Source organism: Saccostrea cucullata, unplaced genomic scaffold (assembly GCF_032062105.1).
Source record: "Saccostrea cucullata isolate Sc308-1 unplaced genomic scaffold, CSIRO_AGI_Scuc_v1 ctg2000, whole genome shotgun sequence".
NCBI classification, from domain to species: domain Eukaryota; kingdom Metazoa; phylum Mollusca; class Bivalvia; order Ostreida; family Ostreidae; genus Saccostrea; species Saccostrea cuccullata.
The window spans coordinates 63,552-87,967 of NW_026925197.1; the positions used below are offsets into that span (position 1 = coordinate 63,552).

Sequence of the window (24,416 nt, forward strand, 5' to 3'; positions counted from 1 at the left end):
CCTCATACAAAGTTTATATATCTTAGTTTGTTAATACACAAGAACATGTTCTACGTTGAACAATTTCTAAAACGAAGTAAATTATTGACATACAAGTTGATGAAACATGAATATCAGCAGTCTCGGTTAAAGTCGTTATTTCTTAAGTTCTATAGTCGATACAATAACCTTATCAGCAAATGCAATTTATCATTGAGTCAAATGCTGATTAATTTTTAGTCCATTATTTATACACTGAATTGACAACGTATTTTTCCGTTATTTCCCGATCATGACAAGAAGCACACAATGGGTGTGACCGGTCGGCAGAGGATTCTCACTCTTCCATGGCACTTGATCCCACCTCTGATGTTCTGGAGGTCCGTGTTTGCTCTGCTCCTACTTTGTATTAATTTATGGACTTTGATATTGAATACTGTTTGTTATCTCTATATCCTTTATAATTGAAGTATGAAAGCCCTAGCCCTTACCGTCCAAAAGTTATGGCCAGGGTTAAAGTTTTTTTTAAGTACATAAATCTTCAAGGTCAAAGAAGTTGATATTCGATGAAAGGTCTTGTCACAAAAAATGCATATGTCAAGTATGAAACCCTAACCCTTACCGTTCAAAAGTTTTGGTCAAAGTAAAAGTTTGGAATGTTTTTGCAAGAGTGTGTCAAGCTCCAAGGTCAAAAGGTCAAATTTGGTCTGCTCCTAGTTTGTATTGTTCTATTGATTTTGATATTGAATACTGTTTGTTATCTCCATATCCTTCAAAATTGAAGTATGAAAGCCCTTACCGTCCAAAAGTTAAGGCCAAGGTTAAAGTTTTTTGAAAGTTCTAAAATCTTCAAGGCCAATGTCAAAGATGTTGATATTCGATGAAGGGTCTTGTCACAAAGAATAAATATGTTAAGTATGAAACCCTAGCCCTTACCGTTCAAAAGTTTTGGCCAAAGTAAAATTTTGGAATTTTTTTGCAAAAGTGTGTCAAATTCCTGGGTCAAGATCAAAAGGTCAAATTTGGTGGTACCCAAAGAAGTCTTGTCACAAGGAATGCACAGGTGAAATATGCACTACTCATAGCATAGCACTACTAAATAAAAGTTATGAACAAGTTTTAAGTTTTTGTGGACAAACAGACAGACAGATAGACAACTAGACGGACGGACACGACAATAACTATATTCTAAAAAACCATTGGCTTTGTTATTAACATTCAAAGATATTAAAAGTTTTTATTTTTGTGATTATTTACAGCTCCCCGAACAATATTTTCTAGTATTTGATTTTGAATAGCACCAGCATTAGGCCCTGTGTACTGAAAATGTGTTTTAGTCATGGGTTGTTAAATGAAAGAGCCTGAGAGCAAAACAGCATTGTTGACAGCTTCAGTCACCCCACTGTCTCGTCGTCCAGCCCATATATCAAAGAGATACGCCTGTGCACGACCAACAAGTTTTCTCATGATAACTTGGTTGTAATAGGTTTCCGGCTGCTGTGAAAACCCGACTTTATAAGATACTTGTCCGTAACTAACAATGACAGGCTCCTACAGAACGTTTTTTCAATTAAACTTACATAGAAATTATATTATAGTTTGCAGTTAAGCGTATAATTTTACGTTATGTCATGATCTTTTTCGTCAGATGCATCCAGCGTGATTGGTCAACTCAAATTATAAATATTGACACGGAAATAGTCTTTTGCACGAGCAACCAATCAGGGATAAAAAGAAAGTTCCAGTCGTAAAGATTGCAGTTAGGAGGCGTGTACAATATACCTTTAGCGCAGCTGTCATTTAGATCGTGACGTAACATGAACCTTTACACTGAACTGCAAACTGTAATGATTTTCAAGTTTTTATTGTGTTATTTTTTTTAATTGAATGTGTTGTATCATATACAAAACTTTAATTATCAATTGCAATTAAGTGGGCAGTTTTCCATTACGTCACAACATATGATGAAAGCTACGCTCAACGTAAATAGAAAACACCTCCTAAGCGCAAGCTTTGCGACTGGAGCTTTCTTCTTATACCTGATTGGTTGTTCCTGCAACAGACTATTTCTGGGTCAACATTGATAATACATGTATGAGTTGACCAATCACACAGCGGGGGCGTGAATTGTTTATGCTTGATGCATCTGTCGAAAAAGATTGTGCCGTAATGTAAAACTGCACACTTAACAGGCTGGGATCAATCAATCAAATGGGATATAAAGGTCCGTTTGGGATATGATATCCCAAATGGGCTAAAAATTTACAGTGAAAAAAATTGACAATTTTTATTTTTGCAACAAATATCATTAATCCCATCAAAACACTTAAAAAGAAATAACTTCTGGTAAGCAAGTTTTTCCGCAACCCTACAGTTTGTAAGATTGATCCCCAATGAAGAAGTTTTCGAACTTCCGAGGGATCAATCTCCTAAACAATGGGCACACAGAAAAACTTGTCAACCAAAAGTTATTCCTTTTTAAGTGTCCTGATGCGGATTTATCATATTTATACCCCCCAAAATTTTTTTTTCAATTTTTGCACTGTAAATTTATAGCCCATTTGGGATATTATATCCCAAACGGACTATTATAACCCATTTGGGCGACTGGTTCCAACCTGTTTTACTGGAATTGATGATAATTCTTTTTTAGGCGGCATTTTGCTGACACAAACAGATAGTATGTAATCTTAAATTATCTATTTAAAATAAAAACAAGATGTATTTGTGAAACACTGCTGCTCCCGTATGACTGGCAGTTTATAACAAAGGTTGTAGTTTCACAAATGCATTCAAACTCCAAAGTCAAGGTTCGAAGATCAACATTCTTGGTATCCAAAGGAAAGTCTTGTCGTAACAGCAAAAGTAGCATACCTGTGAATAATGAAAGCCCTGGTACTTTTATCAAAATCCGTTTTATCAGAAGGGCCGATTTTGTTCTGCTTTGATTTCCAAGCATTTGTTGGAAACAAAATAGCACGCAAAACTTATGATGTGAAAGAGTAGTTTTTGCTAGTGCTCTCAAACGCTAGCAATTATGTTAGTCAATATTTCCAGAATACGCATGCTCGGCTTTAAAGTTGGGCATTCTGGGAAAGCTTCACGGTCTAGGTGTGAAACTATTATAGATAGAATGTACGATAACAATTTCGCTGTCTCATTAGATAACATTGTCCTTTTCTGTTTTATTCTGAAATCTGTTTATTTCTTGTTTAACTTACACTTTAAAGCTAACTACACAACAAAAACTTTGGTCATATAAGGCCAAGATTCCAGACATCAAGCTTGCGGGTTATACATGTATCACCTTCCTTGATGATACGTCAACCACATAAGAACTTATGCAGCAACCCAGATAGCAAGCTGACGTTGGGCCGATGTTGGCATGTGGTTGGTAGATCGGCTACATATCGCGGTTGGCAGAACGATATTGGGCCAATATCGGTCCGACATTGTCATTACAACAGTCGGGGTATTGACATTGTTCCAACATCGGTCCGATATTGTAATTACAACAGTTGGTGCATTGACATTGTACCAACATGGGTCCGACATTGTAATTACAACAGTTGGTGCTCTGACATTGTTCCAACGTCGGGCCAACATCAGGCACGTAGCATCGTTCTCAAAAGTGGGGGGGGGGGGGGCCCCCCTAGAATTTTTTTTACTTACCTGAAAAAGTTGACAAGCAAAAGGATGGGGTGGTGGTGGCCAACTTTTTTCAAGGCCAACTTCCTTTCACTTGCAATTCTTTTGCTATTTTTCCTTGATTTCACTATAGGCCCAGCCCCCCCCCCCCCCCCCCGCGTTGCTACGTGCCTGAACATTGTTATTTTTAATGTTGAAGTATGGACATCTTTGTAATGTTGGGCCGACATTGTTGAACCAATGTTGCTATGTAAACTTATGTTGAAACGTTTAAAAAAATATTAATTTATTTTATTTTTTATTCCTTTGTTTATTTATTCATTTCTAGTTATTTAACCTTTACGTAGATTTTCAAAACTATGGAATATAACTTAGATTTTTCTCTAAAACTGTCGACTAATATAGTGCAATTACGTCGGGATCGGAGTCGGGCTCGATAAGCAATTAATTTAAACAACACACCGCGCCGAAATTTAAATTTTGGTGGGTTACACGCAGCCATGTTGATGTTGTACAGAAGGAAAGTTCGGAAGAGAGTGTCGCGAAAAGGAGAATCATGACTAGCTTTGGATGGAATTTCTGTTTTGACAGAGATGAAGACATTTTACGACCCGGTACTGCGGTAGGTACAATGTACAAAATATTTTAACATTTGTCCTTGAATGAATAATTGCTTTTGCTACTGTTCCTTAGTCAGGACACTATACATAAAACGCCTTGCAGTGAAATCGTTTTAGCAAGCGCTATTTCAATTTTATTATAATAATTTAGCACTTCTAAACATTTCTCATAAAGATGGATTTCAACCCGAATTTCCTCGTTTGGGATCGATTCAGGAATTTTAGTGTTCCTCTCTTCAACATTTACAGAGTATGTTGTACAATGTAATAAAATATATTTATTTTTAAATGCATGTTCAAGATCATTTTCAGCACTTATTTTGATTATTTAATAGTTGCATGCAGTGGACTGTGCCTGAGACGATTCCAAAAACGCCGGCGAATAGTCAGCTTGTATAAATGGTGAGAACCAGCTCAAATTTTCATTTAACACAAATAACCTAATATTGTTTTTATTAACTTGTATCTTTTAGCATAGAACTATAAAAATATTGCAGACTTCTATGTACCAAGTAAACAAGAGGTTTATATTCTTAATTTCCTTATCCTAAAAATACATAACAATGGATTCTGACAGGTAATCTAAACATGCTATAAATAAGCACAGCTATGCATATTAATTATTTTATATTAAATACTTATGCATAAATTATTAAGAATAGCTATCATTTTGACATATTCTATGATGCACAATTATACATGATGATGCATTATTTTCAGGAATCTGAATGCTCACAAGAAGGACAAATGCAGTATGGAAATAAACACAAAGGTATTCTAAGATTTCTCTGATTAGAGCTATAAAATCACATGAATTGAAATACATGTATCTTATATCTTATTCAATGTAAGTCAGGCATAGGGCTTTAGCTTTAGCCCTAACCTTTTCCTTTAGCTCACTTGAGCCATTTTAAGTCCAAAGTTAAACAAAGCGAGTTTTCTCATCAGTGTCTAGTTTTCGTCTGTCATCTGTAAACTTCTCAAATTTTTACATTTATCGAAATTAATCCTAAGAACCAAATAAAGACACTGCAAGATAGTGAATTTCTATTCTACACTAAATGTATACTGAACTGTCAGGTTGAAGTAATTAACCGATTGTCTTAACAGTCTTGTACTCTTGTAGAGCCTTACTTTATTATTTGTTATATATTTATATGTTTATAATATATAAATGCGATAGATAATCGATGATAATACATCCTGATGATCATTTTTTCTTTCAGAAATTGTGCCAGAAAAGTAAGTGTCTACGGGAACAATCAACATCGAACTTTCTGAGCCTTCCTACTTTCATTTGTGAATTTCATGGGATATCAGTGAGGGAGTGATTCAAGCAGACACTTGAGAAATTTCGGATCTAACTTATAAATTAGGATCTTTGGCATATTCGGGGAAAATAGCGTGCCGTGACTGTGTTGATTTTATGGGATCTTTTTATCAATATAGTTGTAGTAGATATTTTGTCTTAATATATGTGTTTGTCACTCTAGTCTAGTCATTAACTTTGTACGGTAAATGTTCAAGGGCAACTGGAAGTTCATTGCAACTGTATACCCCGTTGAGGTTTCAATGACCTCTCCCAATGTTATAAAGTCAAATGTCATATTTTAAAAAAAGAAATAGTTTGTTTTATTACAAAGAAATGTTGATCAGTGAGAATACTTAGAAAAAAAATATGCTTACATTGTACATCTATTAGTGTATATGTAATATTTGTTTGAAAACACATAGTGAAGGAAACAATTTTTTTTAATTTTGAAAATATAGATTTGATCTATGATAAATTGAACATTGAATTGAATTGAATTCAGTTTTCATTGTATCTTCCTGGAATTTCTTAGATTTCAATGGAATTCCATAGATTTCTAAATATCCTTGTGCACAGATATGTTGGGCCAACATAAGAATTATCATTGTTTGAAATTGGGCCAACGTAAGGCCTACATGAAGATGCACAAATACGTTGGGCCTGCATTGGGCCAACATCAGAATTATCATTGTATAACATTGGGACAACGTAGGGCCAACATGTCAGTGCAATGTTGCAACGATGAGCAAAATTACATTGGCCCAATATACATTTTCCGACGTTGGTCCAATGCACAAGACTATGCTCTACGTATGAACAATTTCTAAAACGAGGTAATTATTGACAAACCAGTTGATGAAACAAGAATATCAACAGTCTCATTTAAAGTCATTTAAAGTCATCATTGTTAAGTTCTATGGTCGATACAACGACCTTGTCAGCAAATACAATTCATCATTGAGTCAAATGCTGACAGATATTAATGCATTATTTAAACACTGAATTGACGACGGATTTTTCCGTTGTTTCCCGATCATGATAAGGAGCACACGGCAGGAGACTCTCACTCCTCCATGGCACCTGGCCTGGGGGACATAAAACTTAGACGAACTCAATTTTGATCCCAGTCTCACTTTTCCACCATATAGTCCTTTGGTAAAAGTGAAACTGAGATCAAAAGTGAGCTCGTCTAAGTTTTATGGCCCCCAGGCCTGATCCCACCTCTGATGTTTTGGGGTTTAGTGTTTACTCTGCTCCTATTTTGTATTATTTTATGGACTTTTGATCTTGAATACGTTTCCTTATCTCCATATTTTTCATCTTAAGAACCACTGGGTTAATTTCAACAAAAATTGCCATAAAGTATTCTTGGGTGATGGGAATTCAAATTCGTTCAAATGAAGGACCACGCCCTATTTCAAAGGTATATAATTGTGAATTAGTGAAAAATTAATTGCGTCTTTTGTAAATCTTCTTCTCAAGAACCACTGGGCCAGGAAAGATGAAACTCATTTGTAAGCATTCTTATATAGTGTTATGTGTAGATAGTTTACATACGTAAAATCTTCAAAACTGTTTTCTCAAGGACAGCAATGCCATGATAGTTAAATGGAAGCATCCTCTTGTACATGTAGTGCAGATAAAAGTTTTTTTTTTCAAATCATGATCCCCTGGGGAAAGGTGGGGGCACAATGGGTGATCAGTTTTAAGTAGAATTACATTAAAAAAAAATCTTTAAAATTCTTCTCAAGAGCAGCAAAGCCATTATTGGCTATAGCTATATGACGTTGCGCACGGTGTTGGTACACATTGACGTTACATCAAAATAACGTTAAAAATTCATAACGTTGTTATAACGTTTTGAACCTTATACATGTATATTTTAGATCTTTAAATGAATTTTATTTTTCAAAAGTATAAAAATAAAATAAAAAAGCACATAATGTTCAATGTTTGAGCCTTCCTTTTTTGAAATATTTGGATGTTTAATAATAATATATTAATAATAAAATTTTAATTACTGAAATGCCAAAGACACTCAGTGAATATTCTTCTTTCTATTTTTCTCATTTGTTTGTCTTATACGGAGAAAATGTATAAGTAGTATTCCCTTTCAACCTCCTTCAATATTTTTTTTTTTCAGTTAGGTCATTACAAGTCTTTTATTTCTATATAACGTCCGCATGCGTTTTGGTGTATAGAGAAAAAAAAGAGATTTAACATTTTTATACTTCCTACGTTTCAATGGAACTGGTGTCATTTTGAGTAAAAAAAAAAATAAGTATCAAATTAGTATATTGAGGGGATGTAAAAAAGGAGAGATGGAGACATTTCACCATTATTGAAAATCTGGTTGATCAGAAAAATTCTAAAATCTTTTTACTATTTTTGAAAGAAGGGGGGTGGGGCTCTTATAATGCATACTTCGTTTAGTAGGGCATTTTTTGTGGAACGATATCATTTTGGGGTTTTCATAATTTTTTCCTTTGGTTCGTGTACACATGATGCTTAAGTGTAATAAATATAATTTGTGAAAAAATCTCCAACAAGCTCCGGGGTTGAATATCGGGGGTGGGGTGGGGGTGGTACCTGCATGTCCACAAGTATATGTGAGCTGGTACTACGGACCTGCATGAAAAAAAGCCACGGAGATAATACCTTGACGCTCGCGACGTCATATGTACGCATTGCGTAAAATGACGTCTTTCGTACCTGTGACAAAATGGCTACACTTTTATTGATGCTTGCATTTAATTCATGTAGACCATTACTGTAAAGATTGTGTCATTAGTAAATGCAGCATTTAATGTTCTTTCAAGCTCCATACATGATTGCTTAATATCTTACATTATTTTTTTTATATTTTTGATATGTTAATGAGACATATTTAGTAACAATACAGTGACTCGTGCGTGCATAACAAAATGGCTACACTTAAGAAAGCCTTCCTAATATTTACGTTGGAAAAGTAATATAAAATGTATCAATTAAATATATCTAAGAAATATATGTACTAAAAGATTATTCACCAAAATTAATATTTTTCTGGGATTTATGTCTGGTACACATCTCCATTTCGGCTAATGTCAGTGTAAGGAAACGATTTCTTACTGTTGGACATTTTACTTACGCACTGTAGATCCAGTCTAAATTCATGAAATTGATACAATGATGTTAAAAACTCAACAATATCTTAAAAAATTTCATCTTCAAAACAACATAGCTTTTATGTGTCATATTAATTCAAAAGCATCCTTAGGAAGTGTAGATTTAAGTTTGAAAACCAAATTCCCCAACCCATCCCCTGAACCCACTTTTTTATTTAAACTTTTCAGTACTGAGCTTATATTTGCTTTTACCCAGCCAATTGCTCAGGTGAGCGATTTGGCCCCTGGGCCTCTTGTCAGCAATCGCATCTTCTCGTGCCTTTCCGGTGAGCACAAAATATATCCAAGGTTGCCGCGGTTTTCTAAGATTTCCGGAAAAAAATCATGAAGGTAGATTAGAAAAGCTAGGTATTCATATAATGACAGTCTTGGTTTTTTTTTTATTAAACCAGAGTTACTACTACTTTTTAGCTCACCTGAGCCGAAGACTCAAGTGAGCTTTTCTGATCAAAATTTGTCCGTCGTCTGTAGTTGTCGTCGTTGTTGTTGTCGTTGTTGTAAACTTTTCACATTTTCATCTTCTTCTCGAGAACCACTGGGCCGATTTCAACCAAACTTGGCACAAAGTATCCTTGGGTGAAGGGAATTCAAGTTTCTTCAAATGAAGGGCCACGCCCTTTTCCAAGGGGAGATAATCATGAATTTGTTAAAAATTAATGGCGTTTTTAAAAAATCTTCTTCTCCAGAACCGATGGGCCAGGAAATATGAAACTCATGTGGAAGCATCCTCAGGTAGTGTAGTTTCAAGTTTATTCAAATCATGACCCCCGGGGCAAGGGTGGAGCCAAAATGGCCAACCCAAGTTTTACATAGGAATATATAGGAAAAATCTTTTAAAAATCTTCTTCTCCAGAACCACTGGGCCAGGAAAGATGAAACTCATGTGGAATCACCCTCACGTAGTGTAGATTCAGGTTTGTTCAAATCATGACCCCCGGGGCAAGGGTGGGGCCAAAATGGCCGACCCTAGTTTTACATAGGAATACTGTAGATTGGCAAATATTCACGATGGTTTTAATTTACTATGTTCGCGATTTATCATTTTTCCGCGAAATTAAAGCCATAGTGAATGATATCATTATTTTTAAAAGATGTTTAGATGCTTTTAAGAAACTTAAATTAATTTTTTTGCAGCGTGAAATTAAAACAATAGTGATTTGTATTTTTTGAGAAATCGTGAAATTTTAACTCCGTGGAATTAAAACGATTTACAGTATATAGGAAACATTTTTAAAAATCTTCTTCTCAAGAACCACTAGGACAGGAAAGATGAAACTCATGTAGAATCATCCTCAGGTAGTGTAGATTCAAGTTTGTTCAAATCAATACCCCTGGGGCAAGGGTGGGGCCAAAATGGCTGACCCAAGTTTTACATAGGAATATATAAGAAAAATCTTTAAAAACCTTCTTCTCCAGAACCACTGGGCCAGGAAAGATGAAACTCATGTGGAATCATCCTCAGGTAGTGTAGATTCAAGTTTTTGCAAATCATGACCCCCGGGGCAAGGGTGGGGCCAAAATGGTCGACCCAAGTTTTACATAGGAATATAAAGGAAATATCTTTAAAAATCCTTCTGAAGATCCACAGGGCCAGGAAAGATGAAACTCATATGGAATCATCCTCAGGTAGTGTAGATTCAAGTTTGTTCAAATCATGACCCCCGTGGCTAGGGTGGGACCAAAATGGCAGACCAAAGTTTTACATAGGGATATATAGGGAAACCTTTTAAAGTCTTCTTTTCAAGTACTTCAAAGCTATGATTAGTGATATTTATATGGAATCATCCTCAGGTAGTGTAGATTCTAGTTTGTTCAAATGATGAACGCCTGGAGGGGGGAGTAAATTCAAGCCCGATGTGCTCAAGGGAGCGCTGTGGCCCCTGGGCCTGTTGTTTTTCATTTGCATGCAGTTCAGACAATAAATTTAACAGGAAAGTTCAGATAATACGTATTTTGAGATAATAAAAAAAATTGTCATGCCTTTCCCACATACTCTGTTAAGATTTTCCCGAGCTTTCCGGAATTATCAGGGAAGGTGGTATGACTGTAAGAAGAAATAGATGTCTTGAATCTTGGCAATATATGAGTTATTTCTTTTGTACTTTTACACTGGTTAGAGCGGTGCATTCGGGAATGGCGGGGGGCGTGACGACGAAAAGTGACCCCGGAGAATATTGACCAGGGTGTCATTTTTCTACGTAGAGAAATGACCCAGAGTCAATATTCTTCGACAAGAAGGGTCATTTTCCGACCGTAAAAAACATTCACGACCAGTAATTCTACGACTCCACCCACGTTGAAAATGACTCCCATAGAAATTTGATCCCCTACTGTTTTATACAATAAAACCTTATGTCGGTGTCTCCTGATATTTTTTATACTTTCAAATGTAAGGAGGGGGAATGTACTTTACTCCTTCCCAACATATATTTGAATGCATATCTTAATAGTAGCATTATAATCAATGTATCTGGTACATGTATGGATTTTTTGGGGGGCTTGCAGAATTCCAATGAATATTAATTAATTGAGAAGCATAAATTTATCATTACTAGTATATTGCGTGGGTTTTTTTTTCATTTAAAGGTTTTGATCCGAAAATGACACGATATATTCTGGTGAGCTAGAGATAAATGATACCACGGAGTCTGACATAATATTATCTGTTTCACTTTAACCTTTCTTTCGTCAGCTTCCCCTACTTATGCAGCAATATACCTTCATCACCTGCATATGGAGTATATACAACTCAATTCATTCGATACACAAGAGCATGTTCTACCTAAGAACAATTTCTTAAACGAGGTAAAACCCCTGTCACATCGGGGCTGCGTCCTCACGGGGACTGCACGCCGTCCTTCCCGTGTCGCAGTAGGTGCTGGCACAAAAAAGATCCCTCCCTGCTCAATGATCCTGAGTGCTGAGTATAGGACAAAATTTGCAGCTCTCCACCAGCAAATGGTGGCGTCTCCATATGAGTGAAAAATTCTCGAGAGGAACGTTAAACAATATACAATCAATCAATCAATCAAAAAATACAAAACGCCGAGGTGATCGCAGTAGAGTCTCCTATAGCGCCGTGACAACGCGGCAAGATCTCCAGGGTCGCGTAGGGTCTCTTAGAACGCCAGGGGACGGCGATCACTTTGGGCATGCACAAAGTACGCGCCGTGTGATCGCGGTCTGATAAGAACGCCGTAGAAACGTAGTAAAATCGCTGTAGCAGCGCGGTGAAATCTCCAACAACGTAGTGGGAGATCCGTACGAACGCCGTGAAGACACACATGATCGCGCCACGAACGCAGTGATAGTAGACTGCACTTCCACGGAGACCTCACTGAGATGTCGCGGAGTCCTTGGAGATGTCACTGCGTTTCTATCGCGTTTTTACGGCGCTTCTAATGAGATTTATCGTCTTGTGATTTTTTGGACTGCAATTACACGGCGACAGCACAGAGTCGTCACTGCGATCATTGCGCTCTCATGGTGTTTTTAAGAATATTTCTTGGCATGATCAGGTCGGGGGGAAACGTAAATTCCGCTATAATAGTGGTATTTCACTATTATAGTGAAATCACGCTATATTTCCAGTCGTGGATACCCTCAATTTCACCCGATACCATGAAAGGCGTTTGAACCGCACCTCATGGTGGGTATTACAATGAACAAAAACTGTCATGCTTGCATGTTTTGAATTTTAATAAATTTTCTACCGTTGCGTTTGAAAATGCGAGCAGTTTTTTTAACGGAAGTTGCATTTTTAACATAGCAACCGATGATTGCAGGGATATATAAGCCTGTTTGAATCTCACTTATTGCTCATTAATGTGCACAAATTAATGTTTGTTACAATTGTCAACTTAAACTGGAAAGGGTTTATTGAATTAAACAATCTCTCTGCATGGTTACGGGTATGGGGGCCCGTTATGGTAAACGGAAAGACCCATTATAGCAAACATGAAAAAAGAGTGTATTAATAAACTCGATATCTTTTCTCTTAACAAAATCAATTTATAATAAATAATCCGAAAATTACATATAAAACATCCCAGAAAATATATCTAATTTTCAATATCGGCTGGTTAATTGTTTATTTTAGAAAAAATTAAGATTCAATTTATTTCGGTGTCGGTAATATTTAACAAGGGTGTCTGTAACCTTATTTTAGCACATGTTCAAATATATTTTAACACATGTTCAAATATAATGATTTAACAATCTTTTTAACTCAAAACTGATTTAACTTTAATATCTGAGAGAAATAGCTTTAGTTTTGTTTTGTTTTGTTTTGTTTTTGTTTTTTTTTTTTTTGTTATTAAAAAAAAATATTCATATTCATATTCATATCTAATTATATTCATATGAAATGAAAGTATATAGGAAAAAATCACACTAAACGTATTAATTTTTCAGACTTTTAGATTTATGTCATTGTATTATTATTTAAACTACAAGGAAACTTCAAATAACAAATCATCACTGCTCAGGATAAGAAGTGTCTAAAATATCTTCGACTCAATTTGTATTTTCCACAATTAAAAATTGATGTAAAACATCAAATTAGCCGCAAACAATTTAGCATTTGAAAAAGTACTTTCACAATTCTGAAAGCATATCCATGCAATGGAAGTGCAAGATATTCAAAGCTGAAGTAGAATCTTGAAAAGCGTATATTTTCATTTACAATCAATTCTTTTATCATAGACTTCATAGGCGTCAGAACCGGAGGGTGCTAGGGGCGCCTAGCCCCCCCCCCCCCCCCCACACTTTCTTGCAAGGATAAACATTTTCTTTGTATTGAAAATTGGGGTTTATCTTTTTTGTTGGTTTAACCCCCCCCCCCCACTTTCAATTAGCCACCCTTCCAATTTGCTTCAGACTCCTATGGACTTTATTACATCGATGAATTTATATCTGATGAGCAAATGCATTAAAATATGTATATCCGTACTTATTTAAAAAAAAAATTATTTGTATTGCTTCGAAGACAGTCTGAAATAAAAATGACCGAACCACGTGCACCCTGGATCTTGATCATGCACGTGATAATTCCTATGTTTTCTGCAAAATAGGTTATGCTGCAAGGCACTGTGCAAAATGTGGAAACGAAATTATTCTTGTATCATTGCAGCATTCGAGGCTATAACATATCCTCGACAATTTTTACGAGTTGAAGAGTTTTTAATTTTTTATTAACCATGCACTTTATGCACCACGTCATTATGATGCGACCGGAAAATCAAAATTTCATTTTATTTATATGTAATACCTTTTGTAAACTCTTTTTACGAATATATAAAATTATCAAATAACTTGATGAGAAATGACAATGAAATTTAAGCATAACAATAATATTTTAAATTTTACTGATGATTTTCTTCATGTTATCAATGAAGAATTATTATACTGAACTTTTACAAAAATAACTTCTCATTTCCCATGTTCACTATTTAACAACCATGTACAAAAAGATCGGCTGCAGCAGCGGTCGATAATAATGGGTCTTTCCGTTTACCATAACGAGCCTCCATACCCGTAAATATGCAGAGAGAATTAATCTTTTTCTTGTTTAATTCAATAAACCCTTTCCAGTTTAAGTTGACAATTGTAATAAACATTAATTTGTGCACATTAATGAGCAATAAGTGAGATTCCAACAGGCTTATATATCCCCGCAATCATCGGTTGCTATGTTAAAGATGCAACTTCCGTTAAAAAAAGAGTGCTCGCATTTTCAAACGCAACGGTAGAAAATTTATTAAAATTCAAAACATGCAAGCATGACAGTTTTTGTTCATTGTAATACCCACCATGAGGTGCGGTTCAAACGCCTTTCATGGTATCGGGTGAAATTGAGGGTATCCACGACTGGAAATATAGCGTGATTTCACTATAATAGTGAAATACCACTATTATAGCGGAATTTACGTTTCCCCCCGACCTGATGATTATCGAGCATTTAGTTAAAAAATGTGGAAAGTGGCATAGAAACAGATTTGGTTAAAACTTAAACAATAAAATGCTTTCTTTGTTTGTTGTTACTGGAATGAACGGTTGCAGCTATTGCAGAAAAAATACATAACCCGCGTAAGCGGGTTATGTAATTTTTTTCTGCAATAGCTGCAACCGTTCATTCCAGTAACAACAAACAAAGAAAGCATTTTATTGTTTATATTTATATCTGTTTAAATAATCAATTAAAGTAGGATTAAAAAGATTAATTATTGTATTAATGATGCGAACGTCTTTATAAGTTTCATTGATGGAACAGCCACTGATTAAGAAATTTGTACCAGGCGACCTGCCTACTGTAGTTTATGCAGTGATGAACGCAATGGGGTTTCTTAAGAAATAAAGGAGAAAATATTCAGTGGATGTAAATATTTTGCTTTAAAACACAGCAAATTTGAAGTACTCTATAAGAAATCTACAACCACATTAAAGCTTATCAACATAAAATATATATTAAACAGTATTTGTTCTAGAAGAATCAAGAAAAAAATCTGCAGGCAACTAAAGCATTTATATATAATTGATTTAAATCCATAATTTTCTGTCATTTTTGCTTCAAATTACCTCCCTTTGGTATAGTCCTCTAACATAAGAGGAATAAACAGTAGTTTGCTTACATTGTTTTCAGTAACAGTGTACAGAAGACTAGCAGAAAATTACAAACTTGGAGCAGTCTGAGCCTCAGTTTTGGCGTTTTCACGAGTCTTAATTACGGTGAGTGACTGAAATTTTTACAATTTACCATTACATCAGTTACTGAAGAATGTATATTAACATAAATTAATCATGCAGTAAAATATGTAACACTTGGCAGCTAGGTGTTTTTGCACATTTCAATTTAATTCCGATTGATTACTAGTATATATGCTAGCATTACTTTAGTATTTTAATATGTTGACGGTGCGACCGTTATGGCGAGCGCAGATGTTTATTTTGTTAGAATTTAAATCGGGCTCGTACGTCAAACTGCACGTGACATTTGAGGCGTCTAGACTCTGACGTCACATGACGTTGTATGTAAGTTACATTTCCCCCAAAGAACCCTGAACAGTGCTGAAAATAAATGAAGAATGTTTCGTTTGCAATTTATCTTCAATATTTATCCATTAAATCAGGACATTTTTACTTTTAGTAGAACTTTTGCTACTATTCTCACGAGAACGTAGCTTTAACGTAGCTTAAACAGTCAAGTGAGGCATTGTGGGTCCAAATTACGGCATCAAAAAATTCTATCGAATGAATGTGCAGTAGTCCGAATTTTCTCTTCGCACAGGCGTTGCTTTAAGAGCTCGCAGTGACGAGTGTCGCTTCGCAACGCTCGCTGCGCTCGCTATAACTAAAAAGAAAAGATTATGCATGGCCTGAGGAACCAGGAGGAGGGGGTATCCCCCCATATTATTGCAGTGGCGGATCCAGAGGGGAGGGGGGTTACGGGGGTTGCAACCCCCCCCCCCTTTGGATTCGCAAAAAAGAAAGAGAAAGAAAAAAATCCAATTTTTTGTTGTGTTTTTACAATAGAAACTGTTTAGTAAAAGCCTAACTTTGTAGTGTACAAAGAAATTCGGTTGTGAAAACAAAATAATACCCTACCCCTTTACAAAATAGGATTTTCAGGTTCAAAAATTTAATTTCCTTTCTTTTTCAAACACTTTCTGGTATTTAATCCATACAAATACTTTTTCCTAGGTTGATCATTCTCCAACTAAAAACCATACTCCACCATGTATCCTACTGAGCTATTTATAACTATGTGTATGAGTACAACATATGTTATAATAACTTTTCCCTTTCAACCCCCCCCCCCCTTTGAAAAATCCTTCAACCCCCCCCTTTGAAAAATTCCTGGATCCGCGCCTGTATTGGCGGATCCAGAGGAGGGGTTCCGGGGGTTGGAACCCCCCCCCTTTATTTTTGCCAAGTTGAGAGAGAGAGAGAGAGAGAGGTAAACATTTTCTGAGAATAAATATTTATAGGTCTTACTTATGTATTGAATAGATATATTCTCATACATTTAGTTTCCTCCATTAATCTTCATCATTACTTTTTTAATGAAAAAATGGTAGAAAATATTCTACTTATTTTTATATATCTTATATATATGTAACATGCGAAATTTAATTTGATATTAGATTCCCGCGATTTTTAGCTGCATGTCTTGGCTATCTAAATTGTACCGTTTTTTTTATCATATCTTTCGAAGGAACTAACATGTAACTCTTTATTTTAAACCTCAACCGCATCCCACCCCGAAAAAGTTTTTTTCAAATTCTGGAAGAAAATTCTTTGTAATCTAAGGAAATGCTGCAAATCCATTCAATTTTTAGTCTTCAGTAGTTTTTGAAATGTGTTTCTTATTTCATTCGGACTGAGGGCACCTTTTCAAAGGAAAATGGGACTTAAAACATAGATATTATTTATCACAACCTTGGATTTCCATACGTGTATGTGAATCTCTGCTTGAGAGTGTGTAAGGGGGGGGGGGTTAAAGGGGCACAACCCTGGAACCCCTCCTTTCAAAAATGGCTGGATCCGCCCCTGAATGATGACATATAATAAAAGGATAGAGCTTTGATAACGAAGCATATTGTGAGATGAACTCAAATATGCGGTATTATCAAAGACCTATATATAATTAACAAATGCAAAGTATTTAAGTTTAATGTTTTATTCGAGTTGGCAGGTATTGTCCACAGTGGTCTACACAACAGTGGGGCAGCCGGCAAACTGGCATACCCCCAACATCAACATAAGTTGTGCCCTCCCTGACGGGAAAAGTAGCACGCTGGGTTGACCTCATTCGTGCTACGGACACATTTCTATGGGCGGCGGAAAGGGTAAAAAGATGTTTATGCAAAACTAACAACTAATTTTATAAACATAATGAAATACAAAACAGACAACCTTAAAAACAAAATCAACAGACTCGTTTGCAAAATCAACAGACTTCAAATCGAAACCAACGATCACCAATGCAAAACCAACGATTATTCACTGAATTGTCGCTAGATGGCGTGCAAAAAAACATATATTACCTGAATTAACGCTAGATGTCGCGCAAGTTTTTCTACGTCATCATTATTTTTTACTTTTATAGGAACGTAAATGGATCAGGGTCACAATTATAGAGTGAAGGTCAAAAGGCTGTAAATTAGCACATAAAGGAAATTCGCATGTCTCCCTTTCAATGATAAAAATAAAAACATGTTCACATGTTTGTGAAACTTTCTGGTTATAGAATTAAAGTTTAATGTCAAAAGTTTACAATGATATGCATCAAGGTGTATTTCAAGCATAAATTATCATAGAAATATGTATTGAAATGAGAGGTCATTTGGGCCTTCTTCGATTGGGAAACCCGGGTTAACTCGAGTTGATTTAAATAATTTATACGTCATGCACATGCGCAATCGAATTTGCAATCGAACGGGTTAATTTCACACATGTGTTGTTACGAATGTAAACAATATGGAAGTAAATCCCTGCAGTTATAACTAGCAAACACTTTACGGCATGAATTGGTAAGTTTTGTTTGAAATTATTTATCAAGAATATTAAGGTCATTCAAGAAGGGGTATTTATATGATATATTCTAAACCAGTGGATTTTATTTATCCTTTTCAGCTCTGATATTTTGCGGTAAACATATGGCGACGTCAGATTCAATTGCAGCATGTTTTTGCGTATTGGATATTTTTTTATAGGATAATGTGGAAGAACTGTATTGTATCAATAAAATGAATGATTATATAATTCATTTACTTATGATGCCTCGGAAACACATTCCCCGTATTCAGGACTTTGTCGTGGAAACGGTGACAATGTATTCCACAGATGATTTCAGAACACATTTTCGACTGAACAGGACAACATTTGAAATTATTTTAAATATTATTGCTCCAAGTTTGACAGCAGTCCATGATGGGGGCAAGAAGGAAATAACACCAGAGAAACAACTACTTCTTTTTATTTGGTATTTGGCCAATCAAGAGTCCATGCGAGAGACTGGCAACCTTTTTGGTGTGTCCCTTTCAACTGTACACAAGATAGTTATTAAAGTTACAAGTGCTTTGAAAGAAGGGTTCTTGAATGTGAGTGCAGCCTAAAACATACTTTTTATACTGCAAATTTTATTTTTCATAAACATGTATGGGTTTTTTTCTGTCCGAAATTTAGGTAGTTTATTTTAATGCAGGTAATTCAGTGGCTGGATCCAGCAGCACAGAACATAACTGCACAATCATTTCAGTTAGCTAGTGGCTTTCCTGGGATCATTGGTGTGCTCGATGGGACTCATATTCGATTAAGTTCACCAATAGGAGGGGATTCAGATTATATAAATTGCAAGGGATATCCATCAATTCAGTTACAGGTTTGTTTATAAATTGGAGCTTAAAAGCATAATATCATGCAAACACGGTGCATACTAATGGTATTATTTTTATAATTCCTGTTTCAGATTGTTGTGGATCACAACCTGAAGATTATAAGTGCTCATACTGGATGGCCTGGATGTGCCCATGATGCGCGAGTTCTACGGAACAGTACACTCTTTACAAGAGGTGAAAATGGAGCACTAGCACCACCAAATATGCATATCATTGCAGACTCTGCATACCCTTTAAAACAATGGCTTATCACACCGTTTAGAGATAATGGGCACCTTAGTAATCAACAAAAACGTTTTAACTTGGGTCTCTCATCTTGCCGACAGATTGTTGAAAGGGCAATTGGCCACCTCAAAGGCAGATTTAGAAGACTGAGGGAAATTTGTTTTCATGACCCCGAACTGATATGTTCCTACATTATTGTGGGATGTATAATGCATAACTTATGCATTATACATGATGACGACATAGAGGAATTTGTTGATGTGCATCAAAATCAGCATCCAAACCATTACAACAACAGTTTTCAAAATGCCTATGGTGGTATACAAAAACGACAGCAACTTCTAAACATGCTGCGATAGAGCTACAGTTCCTGTATTCTTTACACGAAACTTAGTTCATGAATTAGTTGAAACAAAAGAAAATATCTCTGATTGTGACAAGTTTTATCTGGATGAGACATTTATTTGTTAGTAGTTAATTTTGAATTTGTTTTGAAATAAAATATTTTTCATAAAAGAATACTTTACAAAGTTATTTCTCTTTCAGTTTGTCAAAGAAAAAAAATAAATTGCATAAATAAATGCTGTTCATTACAGAGGTACTTATTTAAATTTTGAAAACGAAATATTTCAAAATATATTTTAGGAAATTTTAAAATGAAAGAATTCAAATATATAGGTAAAACATATATTTGAAAATTGCAAAGAGGATGCAAACATTTTACATTAAGTCCTTGAATATAGTGGAATTTATTTAAATGTATTAAGTAATAACAATTAATTAACAACACATTTTGGTTTAACCGTTTATTTTAGGTAACAAAAAGAAAAAAATATCAACATAGCAACTGATTTAGAAGTAGATAATTCTCTCAGTTTCAAACATAAAATAAAAAAAACCCTGAGTATTTATCATAAAAAATGTCAATGTTACAATTACATGTTTGTGAATATCAAAAGTCATACCTTGACTAGATAAAAGATAATATAACAAAGTATTATATAATTCGTATTATTGCATTTACTCCAAACATTCTTAAAATTTTCTGCTTTTCAAACAAAGGAGTAATTAGTTTTATCTTGCAGTTTAATCTTTTTTTATTGACTTTTCAAATATGTCTAAAAACCTGTCAAATCTTGCCATTTTTTCTTTTTGCTGCTCTCTCAGTTCTTGTCTAAATTTGTCTTCTTTTTCTGTTGATTCTTTCATCATTTCCATCATTTTCATTCTTGGGGATTCTTTGGATCTCACTCTGGTTTTAGTTTTCTTTGCTGGAGGCTTTTTTGGTCTGACATTTGTATTTCCTTCATTATCATGATCATCTGTATCAATCACGAATTTTGGCTTAGTGCCTGGTTTGGTACCATAGAGTTCACAAAAAGTTTCATAGTGTTTGCAAGTTATTTTGTCATTGCCGGTTTTATTGTTGTGATCTTCAACTTCTTTATATTTCTTCTTAAGGTTCTTCCATTTATCCTGTGCTTGTTTTGTACTTACATTGACATTATTCTCCATCAATTTCTCGATCAATTTCTGCCAAAGTGTCCCATGGCTTTTGGAAGAGGTAAATTCCTCTTCCATGTCAGCTCTTACTTCAACCAAACACTTTTCTTCTTTTTCTGTCCAATAGTGGAATTTAGACTCTTCGTTCCCAAGACACTTTCCTTTCATCTCTTCACTTTGCACAGATGTTTTTTCCGCTTTTTCATTTTCATCATCTTTTCCTTTCCCCGCTTTCTTTGTGATAGACTTTTCATTAGCCTTGTTGCATTCAGAATTGACAGACTTTTCATTTGCCTTGTTGCACTCAGAATTGACAGACTTTTCATTTGTCTTGTTGCATTCAGCATTATTTCCTTTCTCCATTTCACTTGTGACAGACGTTTCTTTTGTCTTGTTGGATTCTATTTCTTTTTTTACAATATTTATGCCAATTTGTCTTACAGAAGGATCTAAAAATAATATCACGGAATAATAAATATTGTAACATAGATAGTACTAAAAATGTGGATTGCAGGAAGGAATTTAAAATTTACGAGTTATCAATTAAATTCCAAAATGTAAATGATAGAGTTTAAAAGGTGTTTGTCCTATTGCGTGTATATACTAGTATCTCAAGGAGTAATGTAGTCTAAGATATCTGCCTTTGTTATGAAAAATAATATATACCCGGTACTGTGTATAGTTACCCAAAGTAAATTAATGCAATTAACTTTTCATTTATATCGAATAAATGTATCGAATCAGCTGTTCTTTTAAAATCTTTCCAAGCCATATATGTCTTTGAAGCATCTTGTTATTTTATTTAATAAGGTAATTATAACTAGATATGTAAAGTTAGCTACTAGTAACTGGATACTAGTAGCTGGCTACGACAAGTGGTAAAGTTAGCTACTAGTAGCTGGCTACGAAAAGTAAGTAAATTTGGCTACTAGTAACTGGCTACTAGTAGCTGGCTACGACAAGTATGTAATGTTGGCTACTAGTAACTATCTACTAGCAAATGACCTGAACCTTAGAAAAATAACCGTCTAGTATCTTTGTGTAAAATTATGCGAACTTGGGATACAAATGTTGATATTCTTGAAGTAGCTTGAATTTTACACCACTGATATCCACAGATAGTGTTGGGAAAAACAATCTCTGAGCTTTTTAACATAATCTGGCACTGAAGTTACCAAGATAGTAATAAACTCAGCTACTTGCACCTTTTGTCTAGAATTATGCAATTAGGGAGACAAATGTTGATATCTTTAAAGTAGCTGGTTTGTTACCTAGCTGAAATCAACTGATATTGCTGATAAAAAGAATCTCCACATGATCTGGCAGTAAAGTTACCGAGATATCATTAGTAATAAACTCAGCTACTAGTACCTTTTGTTTCAAATTATGCTCTTTTTGGAGACAAATGTTGATATTTTTGAAGTAGCTGGTTTGTTACCTTGTTGATATCAACTGATATTGCTGATAAAAATAATCTCTAGGATATTCCACATGATCTGGCAGTAAAGTTACCGAGATATCATTAGTAATGAACTCAGCTACTGGTACCTTTTGTTTCAAATTATGCTCTTTTTGGAGACAAATTTTATTAATTTTGAAGTAGCTGGTTTGTTACCTTGTTGATAAAAATAATCTTTATGATATTCCACATGATCAGGCAGTAAAGTTACCAAGATATCGTTAGTAATGAACTCAGCTACTAGTACCTTTTGTTTCAAATTATGCTATTTTTCTAGACAAAGGTTGATATTTTTGAAGTAGCTGGTTTGTTATCTCGCTGATATCAACTGATATTGCTGATAAAAATAATCTTTAAGATATTCCACATGATCTGGCAGTAAAGTTACCAAGATATCGTTAGTAATGAACTCAGCTACTTGTACCTTTTGTTTCAAATTATGCTATTTTTGGAGACAAATGTTGATATTTTTTAAGTAACTGGTTTTTTCTTCACTGATATCAACTGATATTGCTGATAAAAATAATCTCTGGGATATTCCACATGATCTGACAAAGTTACCAAGAAATCGTTAGTAATGAACTCAGCTACGGGTACCTTTTGCGTAAAATTATGCTATTTTTAGAGACAAATGTTGATATTTTTGAAGTAGCTGGTTTTTTTTATCTTGATAATATCAACTGATGTTGCTGATAAAAATAATTTCTATGATATTCCACATGATATCAGCGATGTAAAAATCCAACCACTTCAAGAATATCAACATTTATCTCCAAAAATAGGAACTTGAATAGGAAAAAGCAGTAAGTAGAATATACGGTTTGAGCTTTATTGTGTCCTAAAAATTTAATGTTCTGAATAGGGATGTCAAAGAATATTCGAGTACTCGACTACCGTTCGATCATACCGACTATCGACTACAATTTCTTTAGTCGGTTATTCGTTAAGAATATGTTTCATCAAAGTATTTTGAATTTAAGGTAATAAACTTAGATTTGCCCTTTTCATTTATCATTAAGGATATGGTATAACTGTTTACAAAAAAAAGCAGACTGGGAAAGAAAATCAATCATGTTTATTAAATGATTGTCTACCTCTTACTGTTTGAAATGGAAGATTCAACCTAAGATATGACGTGATACAACTATTCAGAAAGGATATTAATTAAACAGCTATTACAAAATTGTAAATATTTGTAAATTGGGGTCAGTTATGAGAGTAATTAAACTCTGTCTTCTTTTCCTGATATGAATTTCATACAGTCATTGATTGTTTGCACAAAATTTCATGATTAAAATTTATTCCAAGCTTTCACTCTCTGTTTTAATAAGAGACGCGCTTTAATTGATTACCTGTCAAAGATCATTGGCTTCAATTCTGGGGTACATGTACTACCGTTATATAATGAAAGGACAATTACGAGCGTTGATATCCTGCATCTAGATAAAATGTGCAACTTTGAAATTTAATACATTGGATACATGTTAATGTACAGTTTTTATTGTACTACGAACATGTTTACAATTCAGAAATTCGTTGTATAAAGGTGATAGCGTAGGTTAAATATTGTAAACTTACAGTGAAAATGATATGAAAAAATAAATAAAATTAAACGAATATTCGACTATCGTTCGACTAAAGCCTCCGACAATTCGACCAAGCTAACCGAGTAAAATTGACACCCCTAGTTCTGAAAAAGTTATGAAATTGGCCTTAACAATAGTTGAGAAGATGAATATGACATATCATTAAAAGATACGACATAAAGGAGGGTCTTTCTGGAAATATGACGTCATTAATTTGATACATGTCTAAGTTGAATACAGAAAAGCCCCACAATGACTCATTTCTGTGCTAATTTTCCTTTGGAAAATAGTGTGTGCCAAGGTCGCCCGCTTTAATTTTTGGATATGTAATGTAAAATGCTATGAAAAATCACATATCTTAAAATCTTTCTAAGCGACGGTGGCAGAGTATGTTTTCTGAAAGAAAATTCCACTAAAAATTGATGTGTTTTGCAACTTTTTAAGAAAATACCGGAAAATGTGTAAGTTAATGACGTCACAATTAGCATTCAGGAGGTCACATGAGAAAAACGGTTTGTGT

General features: G+C 34.7%; 2 protein-coding genes across 4 annotated transcripts in view; both read left to right on the plus strand.

Annotated features, from left to right (window-relative positions):
- Positions 1 to 24,416, plus strand: part of LOC134268323 (monocarboxylate transporter 9-like) — an 82,090-nt gene that overhangs the window by 40,280 nt on the left and 17,394 nt on the right. The window lies entirely within an intron of this gene.
- On the plus strand, positions 18,475 to 19,793 carry LOC134268308 (uncharacterized). Its single transcript, XM_062750551.1, has 3 exons — positions 18,475 to 18,826; positions 18,931 to 19,107; positions 19,195 to 19,793. Exons 1-3 carry the CDS (start codon positions 18,500 to 18,502, stop codon positions 19,705 to 19,707), a joined length of 1,017 nt encoding a protein of 338 aa, XP_062606535.1. The 5' UTR covers positions 18,475 to 18,499; the 3' UTR covers positions 19,708 to 19,793.

What these genes read in the sequence shown, in the direction of transcription:
- LOC134268308 (XM_062750551.1), top strand. Translation starts at nt 18,500, where the DNA reads ATGATGCCTCGGAAACACATTCCCCGTATTCAGGACTTTGTCGTGGAA. An exon ending in TGAAAGAAGGGTTCTTGAAT is followed by an intron (nt 18,827 to 18,930) that starts GTGAGTGCAGCC and finishes ATTTTAATGCAG; the next exon opens with GTAATTCAGTGGCTGGATCC. An exon ending in ATCCATCAATTCAGTTACAG is followed by an intron (nt 19,108 to 19,194) that starts GTTTGTTTATAA and finishes TTCCTGTTTCAG; the next exon opens with ATTGTTGTGGATCACAACCT.